General features: G+C 45.1%; 1 protein-coding gene across 1 annotated transcript in view; it reads left to right on the top strand.

The window, feature by feature from the left end:
* The window catches only part of GALNT17 (polypeptide N-acetylgalactosaminyltransferase 17), a 115,846-nt gene extending 109,107 nt beyond the window's left edge, over positions 1-6,739 (top strand). Inside the window, exons 9-11 of the mRNA XM_082201243.1 lie at positions 584-679; positions 2,276-2,443; positions 3,767-6,739. Coding sequence (XP_082057369.1) covers positions 584-679; positions 2,276-2,443; positions 3,767-3,895 — 393 coding nt within the window. The 3' untranslated portion in view covers positions 3,896-6,739. The remainder of the gene's footprint in view (positions 1-583; positions 680-2,275; positions 2,444-3,766) is intronic.
* The last annotated feature ends 9,451 nt before the right edge of the window (positions 6,740-16,190 follow it).

The following is a 16,190-nucleotide window of genomic DNA, read 5'->3' as shown; positions in this document are numbered from 1 at the left end:
GGTTTTCTCCTGCTCTGGAAGGCAGGACTTGAACCAATAGCTTCAAGTTACAAGAAAGGAGATTCCGACTAAACATCAGGAAGAACTTTATGACAGGAGGAACTTTTTGACAGTGGAATGGATTCCCTCAGGAGGTTGTGGACTTTCCTTCAATGGAGATTTTTAAGCAGAGGATGTATGACCATCTGTCAGGGATGCTTTAGTGGAGATTTCTGCATTGCACTACATAACCTTGGGGTTCCTTCCTGCTCTACGATACTATAATTCTATTATTCTGTTCCTTTAAGGATCTCCACTGTTTTGGCAGCAATTGGAGCTATGGAGCAGTAGTCTGTTCCAGGCTTTATTAGACCATATGATCTGCAGTCCTGATCCACTATCCATTTGCATTGGTTTTGGCTCAGTCACCACACACTCAAGATGTGCAGCACGCTCATGAACAGGACAAGCCCAAATTCTGAGATGCCTACCAAAGTCCCAAAGCAGTTTTATGTGTTTGCCTTTGTGCATCTCTGTACACAGCATTATGAGTGATTATTCTTCAATGATCTATGCAGTGATTAGTCTTTTGCCTTCATTACAGCTGCGCAACAACAAGGTGAAAGATGTCTGTCTTGATCAAGGACCACAGGAGAACCACACAGCCATCCTGTATCCGTGCCATGGTTGGGGGCCACAGGTTAGAATACACACGAGCTAACTGTTATGTGATCTCAGCAGCTATCTGAATTCAGGGGAATTTGCAATGTACATCTGCCCCATGTGGCCAAATCTGAAACCAAGAAAAATGATAAAAGAATTCCTAGAATTCTTTGTAGCTTAGTAAGAGGTGTGGCTCCCTCTTCCTTGACAGTCGTCCCATAACTTTCCTAATAAAAAGAAAAGACTAAAAGCTTGGGGGGGGGTGAATAAAGAGACTTTGTGGGGCCTATCCTATGTAGGACCCCTTCCTACCTGTAGTCACTTTTCCCAAGGAAAGGTGAAGTTTTCTTTCTTGGAGGAAAAACAGGTGGGGAGGACCACACAATTTGAACCCTGATCTAAATGTTAAAGTGTGAATTTGGTCTAGCTCAAAGTGAGTCAGACCCATCTGGAAATGGACCCAGACCTTTAGGGAGGGGGCTGGGGAGTTTCCACATTTTTGAGCTTCCCAGTCCACATCACTCCAAGGACAAAAATTACTGGGGTATAGTTGCAAAAACAACAACCCACCAGTTTCTTCAATCAAGTAGCTCTTTTTTTCCCATCGTTAGGACAAGAGTGGGAAACCTCAGACTTTGTGGGCCTTGTGACACTCTCCAGGCCCCTCTGTCTAGCTCCCAGAACTCTCTCTGGGCCCCACCGCTCGCTGACCCTAATTTGTGCCTCAAGTATTTTTGACTGGCGGCAGAGGTGCCAGGTTGCCCCCAAGATTGAGGGGGCCTGGCGTGTTCCATTTGTGTGTGACATCACACAAAGCTCTCAATACTGCATAGGCTGGTGCAGCCTTCTGCTAGGCTGTGCTAGTCTCCGCAGTGCCTCCCAATACTGTGCAGGACAGTGTGACCCTGCACCAGGCCACGCCAGTCCCCACAGCACCTCCTGACATTGCCCAGGCCGGTGCACAATGTTGTGTCCTCTAGAGGAGGCTGAGCCCTCTGGTGTAGCCGGGTGCTGAAGCTGTGGTGTGTGACATCATGCACACGTAATGCACAAGAGGCCAAATACTGAGGGGGCCAAAGACACCTTGGCCCCCTAGAGTTGGCCTGACTGGAATGTCTCCTTCAGCCATGATAACATCCCCTGCTTGCCTGGATGGAGACTAGAGAGAGCTGTGGGTGGGAGTGGCAGCTAGGCTTCTGAACAACGGTCAACATTACATTCATTGTTCTGCCTGCTTTTGCCTCTGGTCTCTCCCACCACAGACATCTGGCTGTGAGAAGCTTTCCCAGACAGGAATGTGGCCCCTTCTCTGAAAAATGTTTCCAGCTCCTGCTCTAGAGAGAGGATAAAGCAGACCCCTTCCCTCCTGCTGCCAGTCCTTTCTCTTTTTTTCAGTATGGTATTATGTCCTGACTAGGGTGTTGGCCTTAGGCTAGTGCAGTACTGGGTTCAGATTCCCCCTCAAGGTGCTCTCTGTCCCTCCCCTGAACTTGCTTCACAGGGCTGTTGTGAGCATAGGAAATCTGTGTGAGCTTCAGGGAGAAACCAGGGGTTAAGACATATGGGGACTGAAGTAGATAAGATTCATGACTCTAACCCAGCCTCTTTTCCCTCTCCACCTATTCCCATCCAGCTTGCCCGCTACACCAAAGAAGGGTATCTTCACTTGGGTGCTCTTGGGACCACGACACTCCTGCCTGATACCCGCTGCTTGGTGGATAATATGAAAAACCGATTCCCACAACTCCTGGACTGTGAAAAGGTCAAGAGCAGTCTCCATAAGCGCTGGAGTTTCATACAGGTTTGTGACTTCCATCATTTTGCAGAGAGTGTCACAGGGCATCATGCTGAGGTGATGGTTCCATCAGCATGCCTGATGAAACAACCTCCCTTCTCCTCCCCTGTGTGCTGTTTTGAGGGTTCTTCTGAACCCCGTAAAGCCAGTTTGGAGTGTGGGGGACATACAGGGGCAGCCAGTGAGATGCCTTGGATTGGCTCCCACTAAGCACAAGAATTTAGTGGAATCCGGTTCATACTTCAACAGACATCTAGGTATATTTTCATACCAAGCATTCCTGCTCAAGCCAAATCTCCAAAGCAGATACATTAGACATGAGCCCTAACAACAAAGAGTTGCAGCATGGAGTGCTCCCAGCCTGGGTGCCAGCCAGCTAAGTGGAAGAAATTTCTTTGCTTGTCCTCCAGTTGGGATTCTGAGACCACTGAATGTGCCCTCTGGGTCTCCCAATGGGGGTGGTAATAGGTAGGTAGGTAAATGACCCCTGGATGGTTGAGTCCAGTCAAAGGTGACTGTGGGGTGTGGCGCTCATCTCGCTTCAGGCCGAGGGAGCTGGCATTTGTCCACAGACAGCTTTCCGGGTCATGTGGCCAGCAGGACTAAACTGCTTCTGGTGCAATGGGACAATGTGATGAGTGACAGAGTGCACAGAAATGCCATTTACCTTCCCGTACCTATTTATCTACTTGCACTGGTGTGCTTTCGAACAGCTAGGTTGGCAGAAGCTGGGGCAGAGCAACAGGAGCTCACCCTGTCATGGGGATTCAAATCGCCGACCTTCCAATTAGCAAGCCCAGGAGGCTCATTGGTTTAGACCACAGCACCACCCGCTTCACATATGGGGTGTGTGTTTTAAGTTAGACTGATAGCTAACGGACATCCTTTCCCGTTCTGCCCTATATTTGTTACATGCAGCTCTGTTTCTGTTCTGCTGCAGTTCATCTCCTGTGAAAAAAACTACATTATTCATCTCATGGTGAAATAACATGACTTGCATTATTCCTCCTCGTTCATTTCCATGTAAAGGAAGTGCAGTGCAAATGGATGGTTGCATGGCGAGTTCCCGCCTCCCCCCAGTGGAAATAAAGACACATGACACAGATATTTAAGGTTAGGTTGATGTAATCCATCATGTGTTGTTTGCAAACTGGACGCAACAACAAACAGTGTGTACCAATCATATGCATTGGATTGCTTACTGTTCCAGAAATAGGATAAGTCAACACTTACAATTCAAATCTCTGTTTATTTGTAGTTGTTGTTGGGATTCTCCAATATCCCTACTGATGGTTCCATACATTGATTTCTTTCCCCTTTCTTTTTCAGAACGGTGCAATTCTAAACAAAGGGACCGGCCGCTGTTTGGAAGTTGAGAATAAAGGCATGTCAGGTATGGATCTTATTCTTCGAAGCTGCACAGGACAAAGGTGGACAATTAAGAATTTCATCAAGTAGAATGCCCTTTCTCCGTTGCTCAAGAACTGATGGAATTCAGATCTTTCACAAGGGTAGACATCCTTCCATCTCCTCTGCTCTGTTCACAATATCAGGGAAAACTCTTAAGGGAAGAGAATATTTTCTTTCTTTTTCAAAAAAATAATTATTTATTGAACTTTGATTATCTCTCTGCTGACTTCAACCAGCTGGAAGAAAACATTCTAGGTCTGCAGTTGTCATTACGTGAGCACTCAACTGGCATTTCTGCTGAAGAACTGTAATAAATGCTTTAAACATTTTCCAGAGCAATATTACTTTCTCCAAATGGGCCCGCAGAAGATGCAGGAGAATCAAAGAAGGAGCTATTCGCAAGTGATGATATATCAACTGTGAAGGCCACAATTGCTGTAGGATCCCTAGAAATATTCCTTCAATCCTACTTCAAGTTGGTTTTGAGACACTTTGGGGAGAATCCTGGACTACTAAAGGCACATTTCATAAGCTTCTTGCAGAACCTTTTCCTCCATACTAAGCACAACTTGCTGTTGTTGTTTTTGTGAAGCCTGATGTATGTGTGAGGGGGACATCCTGAATGCCAACCATGCACTACTGCAATCAGCAGAATTTACAAAAAAGGCCCTTTTTGGCATTGGCACTTCATCCTTCACCCAGTCATTAAGAGAAGTGTGCTATTTTGCACGAACATGCCAAGAGGGAAGGGAAGGAATAATTTTGTGACAAATCCCCACCCAAAGCAACAATGATTAATTGGGTGTTTGAGTGGTTTTTAAATGTGCAATAATCAGATTAACTTTGCTTCTCCTAGTTTAATTTTGTGCAATTGTGCTTTAGAGACCAGAAATGTTCTGCTATGCCATGTCCGTGGCTCTGGAGGGCAATCTTCTTCCTTAACCAGGAGCTAGTGATAAAGGACTTTAGCAACAGATTTACATCTGGGGGTGTAAGAAAAGGAAGGATTTGAGGACACACACCCCTTTAAAAAAGAGGGATTAGGTCACTGATGGTTAGAGAACATTTTTTTCCATTTCCTAAGCCATCTAATATAGCTGATGGTCAGTAAATTCAGATTAGACCACATGTTGGGAACATTTGGACCTCCAGATGCTACTGAACAACAACTACCATCTCTGGCCATTCTTGCTAGGGCTGGTGGGAGTTGCAGCTGAGCAACATCTGGAAGACCAAAGGTTCCCACTGCTGGGTTAGACTAAAGAAGAAGAAGAGTTTTGGATTTGATATCCTGCTTTATCACTACCCTAAGGAGTCTCAAAGCGGCTAACAATCTCCTTTCCCTTCCTCCCCCACAACAAACACTCTGTGAGGTGAGTGGGGCTGAGAGACTTCAGAGAAGTGTGACTAGCCCAAGGTCACCCAGCAGCTGCATGTGGAGGAGTGGGGAAGCGAACCCGGTTCACCAGATTACGAGTCTACCGCTCTTAACCACTACACCACACTGGCTGTAAGAAACTACTTCTTATCATTGTGTGGGGACAGGGCAGCTGTGCCCCTCCAAATGTTTGTAGACTACACACCCATCATTCCTGACCATTGACCATGTTGATTGGGGTATGGGGTCACCACAAAACCTGGTCATCCTACATAAGTGACACAAAGTATAATTAACTTCTGGAAGCTGCTGCCAGACAATACAGTGAAGTAGAATTTCTGACATGGACTGCCTTACATCCGGAATTTCCTGGACATTAAAGTGATTTCCGCCCAGATGCTGTTTACGAGGACCGAATACTGGCTATGTCCGGGAAATTCTGGACATATGGCAACCCTAAGTGAAGACCACCAACTTACATAGCTTTGGAAGGGAATTATGTAACCTCAAGAATCAATGACCAGTTGCTGGGGGGCATCAGTAGAATTTCAGATGTTTGTGAAGGGACCGTTCAATGTGAAAGTCCAGTTGCTTTCCAGATGCATCCAGTTGACCACTGGGAAGATAGAACTTTCATCTGGAAGCAAGGCTGCTTTTATCTTCAGATGTCTGCACATTCATTTGATTTCCAAATCCCTGCGTGCACATTTTATTTTAAAAGAGCTGTTTGGCAATTTTATTTTAAAAGACCATGCCTGTTTGTTTGTCCAAAAGTCGCAATGTCAAAAGAACATAAACAGTCAGTGGAAGGGAAATCGTAAGAATATCCCCCTCCTTCCAAAGTTTGCTCAGCCATAAAGCCTGCCAGGAGGTATTTGGCCAGTCACTCTCTTTCGGCCTAACTCTGGCTGCATTCACACAAAACACAGTAACTTTTCCCTGTTACTTTCTGTAGCATATTTGAGTTTGCGTGTAATGTATAAGTCACTTTTTGGAACGCTAGTGGAACATAGTGGAAGTTTACATCTGCAAACCAGAAAACCATGAATGGAAATGACAAAATTTGGGGTGGTATACTAGCATACAGTTCTTCCCTGCCATTTTCGTGGGGGGCTCGTGGTAGAACCAAAGCATGCACATGCGGAAAGGGTGAGGGAGTGGAAATATTGTCCAACGATGTTCATTTCTGCAGCACACGAAACAGGCTGATGTGTGCAAAATTTAGCACGCCGTGTCAGTGTATTGCTCGGAAAGCAATAGTTCTGTAACACAGCAGGTACTGCAGTATGAAAGGAGCATGAGAAAATGGGAAAGAAGCACTGGCATTGTATCAGGAAAGCTAAAGCAACATTCCCTGTGTCTGAATGCATCCTGACTCTTCCAACTGTTTCCCTAAACTGTGACTTTTTGAAAGAAAACCAAGCACAGCCAGAGCCTAGCATTTCTGCCCCCAGTGGCATTTGCTAGAGTTCCAGCAGCTTTGAAAATAAATAAATTCCCAACTGGCTCTTAAAGTTTTGGCCTCATTTTGGTTGGCTTCATGACCGTGTTGCGTGATGATGAGTGAGGAGAGTATGTCTGCTTCCTGCTCTGCTGTGAAGGAGGAAAAACAATAGCAGCTGGCAGCCACGAGATGTCACTGTCACCCACTCCATGAAAAAAATTCAGCTGGCAGGTTGTTCCACAACACCTCCCTTCATGCAATCCCCCCAATTTCTCCTTAAATGGTTTGCAGAAACTACAACTTTGTCCTAGGGGTACCACCATGTATGACTGCACTTCCTAGTTAGGATAAATTGGTATTGGGCATTTTTATTTATTTTTTCTTAAAAGAGGGAAATGTTTGATTCAGCACCAGATGTTCTGATTCAGAGCCGAAGAACTATTTTAGGTGTGCTACCCAAGAATGAAGAAAAGACTCTCCTGCTGTGTTGCAAATGTCTGTTGACAGTCACTTCAGGCTCACAGCTGAGAGACACAGAACCAAAGTTCCCAGTCCTTTGGATCTCTTCTTTCCATGAAATTTGAATTGAATTTTCTGGTGGGAGGGTCTATCCTGTGCTGGTGATGGGGACTGGTCCTGTGTGGGTGATGCTCTGGAAGGAGCATTCCTAAAGGAAACCTGCTTGTGGAGCGTCACCCACACTCTTCAGGATTGACTCATCTGTGGAACAACTGTTAAGCATATGGGCCCATCCTGTGGGGTAAAAGCATCAGGCCAGCAGGAAGTTGGGGCTTCCTTCACCTGGAAGACGAAGCCAGTAATGACAGGTTGGTCCTGGCCCTTTTGCAGTTTTGCCCCCTGCCCCGCTGTGCCTGCCTCTCCTTTCTGCCTGATGACCTGCCTGATGATGATGATGACGATGATGATGATGATGATTTATACCCTGCCCATCTGGCTGGTTTCCCTGGCCACTCTGGGCTAACAGAATATTAAAAACAGGATAAAACATCAAACATTACAAACTTCCCTAGACAGGGCTGCCTTCAGATGTCTTCTAAATGTCAGATAGTTGTTTATTTCCTTGACATCTGATGGGAGGGTGTTCCACAGGGTGGGCACAACCACCAAGAAGGCCCTCTGCCTGGTTCCCTATAAGCTCACTTCTCACAGGGAGGGAACCGCCAGAAGGCTGGACCTTGGTGTCCAGGCTGAATGATGGGGGTATACTGGGCCGAGGCCGTTTAGGGCTTTAAAGGTCAGCACCAACACTTTGCTCAGAAACATACTGGGAGCCAATGTATGTCTTTCAGGACTGGTGTCATATGGTCTTGGCTGCCATCTATGGATTCACCTGGGCCATCCAACCCAACTTACAGTGATCCGTGGCTGTCTGAACCAACTCGTCCAATGCCCAAATCCCTCCAGATAGCCCTGATTTGCCTCAGGAATGTGCCAAATCCACTGCACAGCCCTAATCATCTAGTTGTCCTCAGCCTTCTCTGCCTTTCCCTGAAATGTTCCTTTTCACAGACAGACACACATATCATCTCTCTCCTCTTGCATAGCTTGAGACTTTTTAACTGAGAGAAAAGGCAAACAAGAGTTGACAAGAGAAAATTCACTGGAACGTTGGAAGATCAAGAAAGTGTTTCTTCATGCAGTACATGGTTAAACGATGGACCTCACTCCCATAGGAAGCAGGGATGACCACCAACTTGGGTGCATTTAAAAAGAGATTGAACAGATTCAGGGAGGAGAAGGCTATATATGGCTTATGTTCTCTCTCCACTGTCGGAGGAGTCATGACTCTAATTTCCAGTTGCTGGGAATCACAGGTAGGGAGCATCAAGGTCCTGTTTGTGGGCTTCCCACAAGTATCTGGCTGGCTACCATGAGAACAGGATGATGGATTAGATGGGCCACTGGCCTGACCCAGCAGCCCTCATCTTACAATTATGTCCCCAGCCCTTTCTGGAATATTTCATGCAAACACATGGAGATTCCTAACATCATTTGGTCAGTTTAAGAGATAATCCTGGACTATTTACTAGCAACCTGCAAGGCAGTGGTAAACGCTAATGCTTGGACTTTTTTTTTCCTGCCCTAGACATGTTGAAAGGTTCTGCCCTTTGTAGAGCTGTGAGCCCTAAAATTAACTACTTTGCCATTTTCTCATTTTCACATTGTCACATTTCCAACCTGTCAGGCCTTCTGTATCCCTCTGGCAGCTCAGTGATATTTTAATTCCATTCTCCAATTCCTACTTTTAGATTTCATTGCTCCGGCGGGGGGGATGACACTAATCCTTTCACTTGAGATGTAAGAAAAAGAATGTGGGCGGAAGATATTGCCCAATTGCAAAGCCCCCAAAGCGTAGGCAAGAGAAGCTTCTGTGAGCTCTGTTTGGAAGTGGTGAATGCCAGGTAGCTGAAGGGCATCATGTCAATTCCCTGCAATGCCTTCGAACTTCATTTAAATTTTAAAAAACAGTTGAACTGCCTGGTGCTCTCCAGAGAATAGAGTTGGATATCATATATATATATATAAAAGGGCAACCATGAGAGACATCAGCAGTAGGCCCTGCCAGTGGCATAGCGTGGTTTGCCAGTATCCAGGGCACTCACACAAACACCAGGAGAACAGGGTGTAGAGCAGGCATAGGCAAACTCGGCCCTCCAGATGTTTTGGGACTACAGTTTCCCTCATCCCTGACCACTGGTCCTGTTAGCTACGGATGATGGGAGTTGTAGTCCCAAAACATCTGGAGGGCCGAGTTTGCCTATGCCTGGTGTAGAGGGTGAATGGAGCCCACAATGGCAGCCCAGCCCTCGCAGACGACATGAACCCCCCTATACCAGAGTCAAGCAGGGCCATGCTATACCACCTGCCAGCCCATGTAGTGGGGAGCTCAGCTGAATTGGCCCTTGGATCATCCGAGTTTTGCAAAGCAGCTCAGGTCTGGCAGGGTGGTGTGAAAATTACACAACAGCCACACATCCTTTGATCCCAGCCTCACTAAGCAAGGGCAAGTCTGGGATCGAAGGACGCATGGGTGTTTCATCCTTCTCATGCCACCCTGCCAGCCCCAAGCTACTTTGTGAGTCTGAGATCTGATGTGAAAGATTTACCCGATGATTCCTTCAGATCAGATCCCAGCCTTGCAAAGTGACACAGGGCTGGCAGGTTGATGTAAGGAGCCAAAGGCGCAGTGCCCCCCCAGAAAAATGTGCCCAGGGCCATCGCCCTGGCAACACCCCCCAAACTACTCCCTTAGGTCCTGCCATCTATGGGGCCCTGCCATCCATGGAACCCATAAGTGGTGCCCAGTCCCACATTGCATCCCCGCAGGCAGGGACTTTCTCACGTCAATTGCTTTTGGAGCCTTTTTGCTGAAATGTTCTTTCAAAGCTACTAGAATAATTGTCCATTGCTGAGATATGCTCTCTGCGTGCTCGTGCATTAAGCTAAACATTTCTTACTTCAAGAGAAAGCAAGGCTGTGAGCATGATTTATTTCAGAAGAGTTCAGTTTGTATCACGTTGCGCTAAGTTGTGCTAAGCGATAACAGATTAGGCCTAGCTGCGATTCCAAAAACATTCAGCAACATTTAGCCCAATCCAGTAAACACCCAGGATAGGGATGAGGGAGAGATTTGATTCAACTTGCATCTAAAGCTGAATCATCCAGATTTGCACTTTCCCCAGCATTACGAAAACTGAAACACAGCCGTCCTTTCAAATTTGCACTTCTCCAAATTTTGTGATGTAGTTCGCCAACCAAACAATCTTTACAAAAATGCATGTATTGGTGGGATCTGTGCATTAGAAATAAAGATACTAGTAAAAATAACATGCAAAAATGCCTTTTATTGGGAGAAGCTGCTTGCAAAAAGTGCATACAAAAATGTGTTTATTAGGAAGAACTTACACCAAAATGCTGAAAGATTTTCATGATTTTCTTTCTTTCTTTCTCTCAAATTGTTACAGAAATATGGAAAACACAATTTAAGCTGGGGGGGGGGGATGAAAAACAGAAAGAACTGAAATTGGCAGATACTTCCATCCCTACTCAGGAGTAAACACTTAACACTAGGATTGATGTTTGAAACTCAATAGAACCCTAAAATTAGTCCCTCAATTGGTACCTGCTTAGAGACTAGGGTAGTTAAGTGGTATATAAATTGTTTAAATATATTTAATAAATGGAAGTAATGTGGTCCAACTCCTTGCCAATACATGTAAACTGCTTCTACAGTTGATAGATCCAGCCACTGTTGAGAAACCTCTAGCAAAGGAGAGGAGAGTACCATATTCTCAGACTTTTCCAGGTTGAGCAATTGGAAAGTCCTGCCTAATATTTAGCCAGATCCCCTTTACTGTCAGTTTGGTCTTATGTTCTGACCTTTAAAACACATGAAAATGGCTCATTTATTAGCTATTCTTTGATATCACCAATCCATTTGTAGTCTCTAAGGGATGTGTTGTTGTTCCGTCGTTTAGTCGTGCCCGACTCTTCGTGACCCCATGGACTAGAGCACGCCAGGCGCTTCTGTCTTCCACTGCCTCCCACAGTTTGGTCAAACTCATGCTGGTAGCTTCGAGAACACTATCCAACCATCTCGTCCTCTGTCGTCCCCTTCTCCTTGTGCCCTCCATCTTTCCCAACATTAGGGTCTTTTCCAGGGAGTCTTCTCTTCTCATGAGGTGGCCAAAGTATTGGAGCCTCAGCTTCGGGATCTGTCCTTCCAGTGAGCACTCAGGGCTGATTTCCTTAAGAATGGATAGGTTTGATCTTCTTGCAGTCCATGGGACTCTCAAGAGTCTCCTCCAGCACCATAATTCAAAAGCATGAATTCTTCGGCGAGGGATAAGTTCCTCAACTGTCATGAAGAGTTTACCAATAATATTATCATCTTATAAAGCTTGTAGGAGCAAATTTTGGCCACAAGATCCAAAAATCCAAAAGGCCTTGGAATGGTTGTAAAAACCAGGAAAACCTCTTGGTGGGAGGCGTTCCATAGGTGGGGCAGAACTACCAGAACAGCCACCTATGGTAGCCATCCCTTTGCCACCCCACCTGTTTTCCTTTGTACTTGGATCCAGTCAATGGGGGGAGCATTGCTTGTCAGCGTCCTTCTCCTCAGCCTCAGTATTGCCCTTGTAAACCCCAGCAGGGAGGAGGAGGAGGTTGGGGACCAAACTAGAATTAGTTGGCTCTGCCTCTCACTGACTCTGCTTCCACTTCTGGGCTCCTGTCCTTTTTCCATACCAGCACGCATGAGTACCAGACACTACTGTACATTAGGGCCAGGGGGACATGGAGGAGGGCCTCTCAATCATCAGTACTCCAAGCTGAACATGCCCAAGGCTTTCAACTTTTTCTTCATAGGACTTGGTCTCCATGGCTTGTTTCCAGGTGGTCCTCCATGAGTGGTTATGTTTTGACTGCTTTTCCTGGATTGGTGTGTATTTATTGGCATGCACCAAAGTCATGGTGCATCTCTTCTCCACCCTCCATCTCAAAGGTGTAACTTTTATGGTCCCCAAAGGCAAAAATATGTGGTGGTGATAGCGGTGGCTGTCCACAGTTTAAAGTAAATGTCTGAGCTGTTGTTGGAGATGGAAAGGCACCCAGCTCCCATCATCCCTGACAATTGGCAATGCTGATGGGAGTTGGAAGTACCCACCACAACAATCAGGCAATGACTTATCCAGCTTTCACCTGTGAGCAGAAAATGGCATGGCTGAGGTAAACAGCCCTGAAATGTTGGAACTCAAAAGATTTTGCTTTGTTTTGTTGTACTATGGTTGGGGAATACTCACCTTGCATAAAGATGCCCTTAGTTGACCTGTTTGCTATGTGCAAGTTGTCTGCATGGCCACTTTTCATTTTAGAAAAAAGAAGAGTGATTTTGATGATGCTCTAAAGGTCTTTGTGACTGATGTTTCCATAAAATGGCTCTTCCTGCCCCCACTTCCCTGTGTTAAAGGAAATGGATCAAATGGGTGATAGCCTGGTTTGACTCATAACGATCAATCAGATTTATTTCCCCTTAAAATAGGAATATAGTCTTTTTTAAAAAAGTTTCCTTTCTTTCCCATGTTCTCCTGGATTTTTCAAACTGGTGGTGAGTGTATACAGAAACTGTGGATGCCTTCTGTATTGCTACAAATAAATTTTAGCAAACTGATGAGTGTTGTCTTCTCTCATTCATACAATGTGAATCCTGGTTGTCAAGTTTTTTTTCTGCCTGTCCAGTTATGCACTGCTAATATTGTACCTTTGCACCTGGATCCCAAGTTACACAACTAGAACAGGAGTCATGTTCAAAAGTCACACCCAGGAGAATCAACAGGGTCCAATGTATAAACCCCAACCTGGTTTATACATTGGGGTTACCAAGACAATTTTATTTTATTTCCTTTGGAGTTTTGATTTTCTACTTAAAGGAGCCATCTTATGCAGCAACTGATGCGTATTTAACAACTTATGTTTTAATTCTTGAAGCTGATTGTTAAGTTGTCCTGATTTTTACTCTTGTGCCAAGAAATAAGTCACAAATACTTCTGCTCTGTTCTTTAAGAGATTATGTTTACCTTATCTGCATTACAAATGTGGGTGAAATTGAATAGATCTGAAAATAGCTATCTGGTGCCCAGCATTTCAGTCTTTGTAACCTCCTTTCCAAGATATCTCTAAGGAATTTATTGCATGCTTTTCAGAGTTCAGTTTTGGACTATAAGTCAAAAGGAATGCCCTTCTCTTGTTGACCTCAGCCTTGGTGCATAAATACATTCAGTGCTTTTTTGTCAGCATCTGAAATAAATATTAAAATGTAGGCAGTGTGTTGGTCTCAACTGAATTTATCTTCCCCCAGCCATGAATCAGAAGTTTTAGAATTTTCATTGAATAAACGAAAAACTCAAATACAGAAGACGCATCAAATAGCAGTTTCTAAAACATCACTACTGTATCTAGCAATGAAAAACCACCAAGGCAGTCTTCATGGCAAAACAGGAAAATTAATGGAACCACAGGGTGAAAGCAAATATTATTTTAGGATTTGACTATTTCCCCACAATTTGCACTGCACCCAACGTGGGGAAATAACAGTTGCTTCTGCTTGGAACATCATTTTCTGAAGGTAAGTTAACGGCACTAATTCTTGACATAGTATTTCAACAATAATTCTTCTATTATTGTTTTTTCTAAGTATTCTGCCCTGAAGATACACGTTCCAGCAAGCAAGGAGTAGGGGGAAGAATGTACCCAAGAGCTCAATATAATTGAACATGGTGCGTGTAAATGAAATAATGCACATTATACAGAAATTAACAAATTACAGTGTATAATCTATCACATTTCTATCGATATGTATGATAAACACTGATGATGCAAAGTGTATAAATGGGAAAAGACAGGAGGTGTTTCAGTCCCACACTGACCATTCACTGTCTCATTCTGCCCTCTGGTGGTTAACTGCTACTTTTAATGGGTTTATTGCTTTTGAACAGGTGAGTCTGGATCCTGATAGCATGTACTCCCCTGATAGCATAGAAACCACCCAGGTCTCCAGTATCTGGAGACATAATCTGCACGTATCCAGTATCTGGAGACATTGATGTATCACAGTATTTTAATATTCTTTTGGAAGCCGCCCAGAGTGGCTGGGGAAGCCCAGCCAGATGGGCGGGGTATAAATAATAAGTTGTTGTTGTTGTTGCTGCTGCTGCTGTTGTTGTTGTTACAGGGGCTGACTCTTAGGGGCCAAAACAGTCTCGGCCCCCTCAATCTATTTTTTGAGGGACAGTGCCCCCTCAAATTTCAGAGCGCATTCCCTGACTCATTGCAATGCCATGTAATGTCACAGCGGGCCTCCTCAATCTTCTGGAGAAGCTGGCGCCTCTGTCTGGAGATATTGGGGTTTAAGGTGGAGTCTTTTATATGCAAGTTGTATGGCCTACATATTCTCTCTCTCTCTCTCTCTCTCTCTCTCTCTCTCACACACACACACACACACACACACACACACACACACTGGTACCTTGGTTTACGAACTTAATCCATTCCGGAAGTCTGTTCTTAAACCAAAGCGTTATTAAACCAAGGCGTGCTTTCACATATTCCATTTCCAAGGCAAAGTTCACAAACCCAAACACCTACTTCCGGGCTTGCAGCGTTCTTAATCCAAGTTGTTCATAAACTAAGCTGTTCTTAAACCAAGGTACCACTGTACATACTCTCACTATTCTGAATAAAGGGCTAACTTAGAAATAAAGGCAAGTGCCTATTATTATTTTTATCAGTTAGACTTCTTAGTCACTTGTTAGCCAAAGGTCTCCAAGTGGCTTAGAAATGCAAATAAATATAAAAGTAGAGTGGCAATGGCAATACCAGGGCCACACTCATACTTTATATTTAAAACAATATTGAGTTTAAAGCTCTGTGGGGGGGGGGATAAGGGTCTCCTAGCAACTCTCAGCACCCTGAACAAACTACGCTTCCCAGAATTCTTTGCGGGAAGCCATGATGACTTAACGTGGTACAATACTGCTTAGGGTGCACAGTCTATGTTGACTGCATTGGTGCTCCAGAAGACCACTCTTTTCCAGGCTTCCTCAACCTTGGCCCTCCAGATGTTTTTGGCCTACAACTCCCATGATCCCTAGCTAGCAGGAGCAGTGGTCAGGGATGATGGGAATTGTAGTCTCAAAACATCTGGAAGGCCAAGGTTGAGGAAGCCTGCTCTTTTCCATCAGGGGACTGAACATGCATAAGAAGTTGTGGACCTTTCCCAGATTTGTTTCCATTAGCCAATAGATTATATTTCATTCTTGAACCCCTTTGCGGTGTCTCATGGTGGGCACCACACTTTTCTCTCTTTCCCTGGATCTACCTAGTCATGTTCACTTAGTGATTTCTGCCTGCACCACCAATGGGGGGGGGGTAGACAGGACTACCGCAGAGTTATTCCATCAGTATGCTTGCTTTCTGAAGTTGTTAGTAAGTTTGACTTCTGCACTATCTTTTCCCTGCCCTGTTCTCTATTCCACCAGGTCACTGGTTTGGTGGCCACTGCAGCAATGTGACCATTACTGCCACAGAATCCTAGGTATGGGCTGAGGGGTTTTCTCTGCTCCTCCCGTGTCATGCCTAGCTCTGACCAGGTGCCAGACATAAATGAACCAGAGAGCCCACAGGTTGAGGACCTTGAGAACAGGCAGGGTCCCCTCAATCCAATGCTGAGGATCTCCTTGAAGAGCCTTTCAGGTAGATCTCTGATGAAGAACCCCAAGAACTGTCAGTGGAGATGTGAGAGCTCCCTCCCAGTCCTTGAGAGTGCTAGGTCTGGGTGAAAGAGCTACAGCACAGAATGTGTCTACAGATCCAGAGTCATAGAATCATAGAATCATAGAAGAGTTGGAAGAGACCACAAGGGCCATCGAGTCCAACCCCCTGCCAAGCAGGAAACACCATCAGAGCACTCCTGACATATGGATGTCAAGCCTCTGCTTAAAGAC

The sequence above is a fragment of the Podarcis vaucheri genome (genome assembly GCF_965113315.1).
Source record: "Podarcis vaucheri genome assembly, chromosome: 15".
NCBI classification, from domain to species: domain Eukaryota; kingdom Metazoa; phylum Chordata; class Lepidosauria; order Squamata; family Lacertidae; genus Podarcis; species Podarcis vaucheri.
This window is presented reverse-complemented; position numbering and strand designations above follow the sequence as displayed.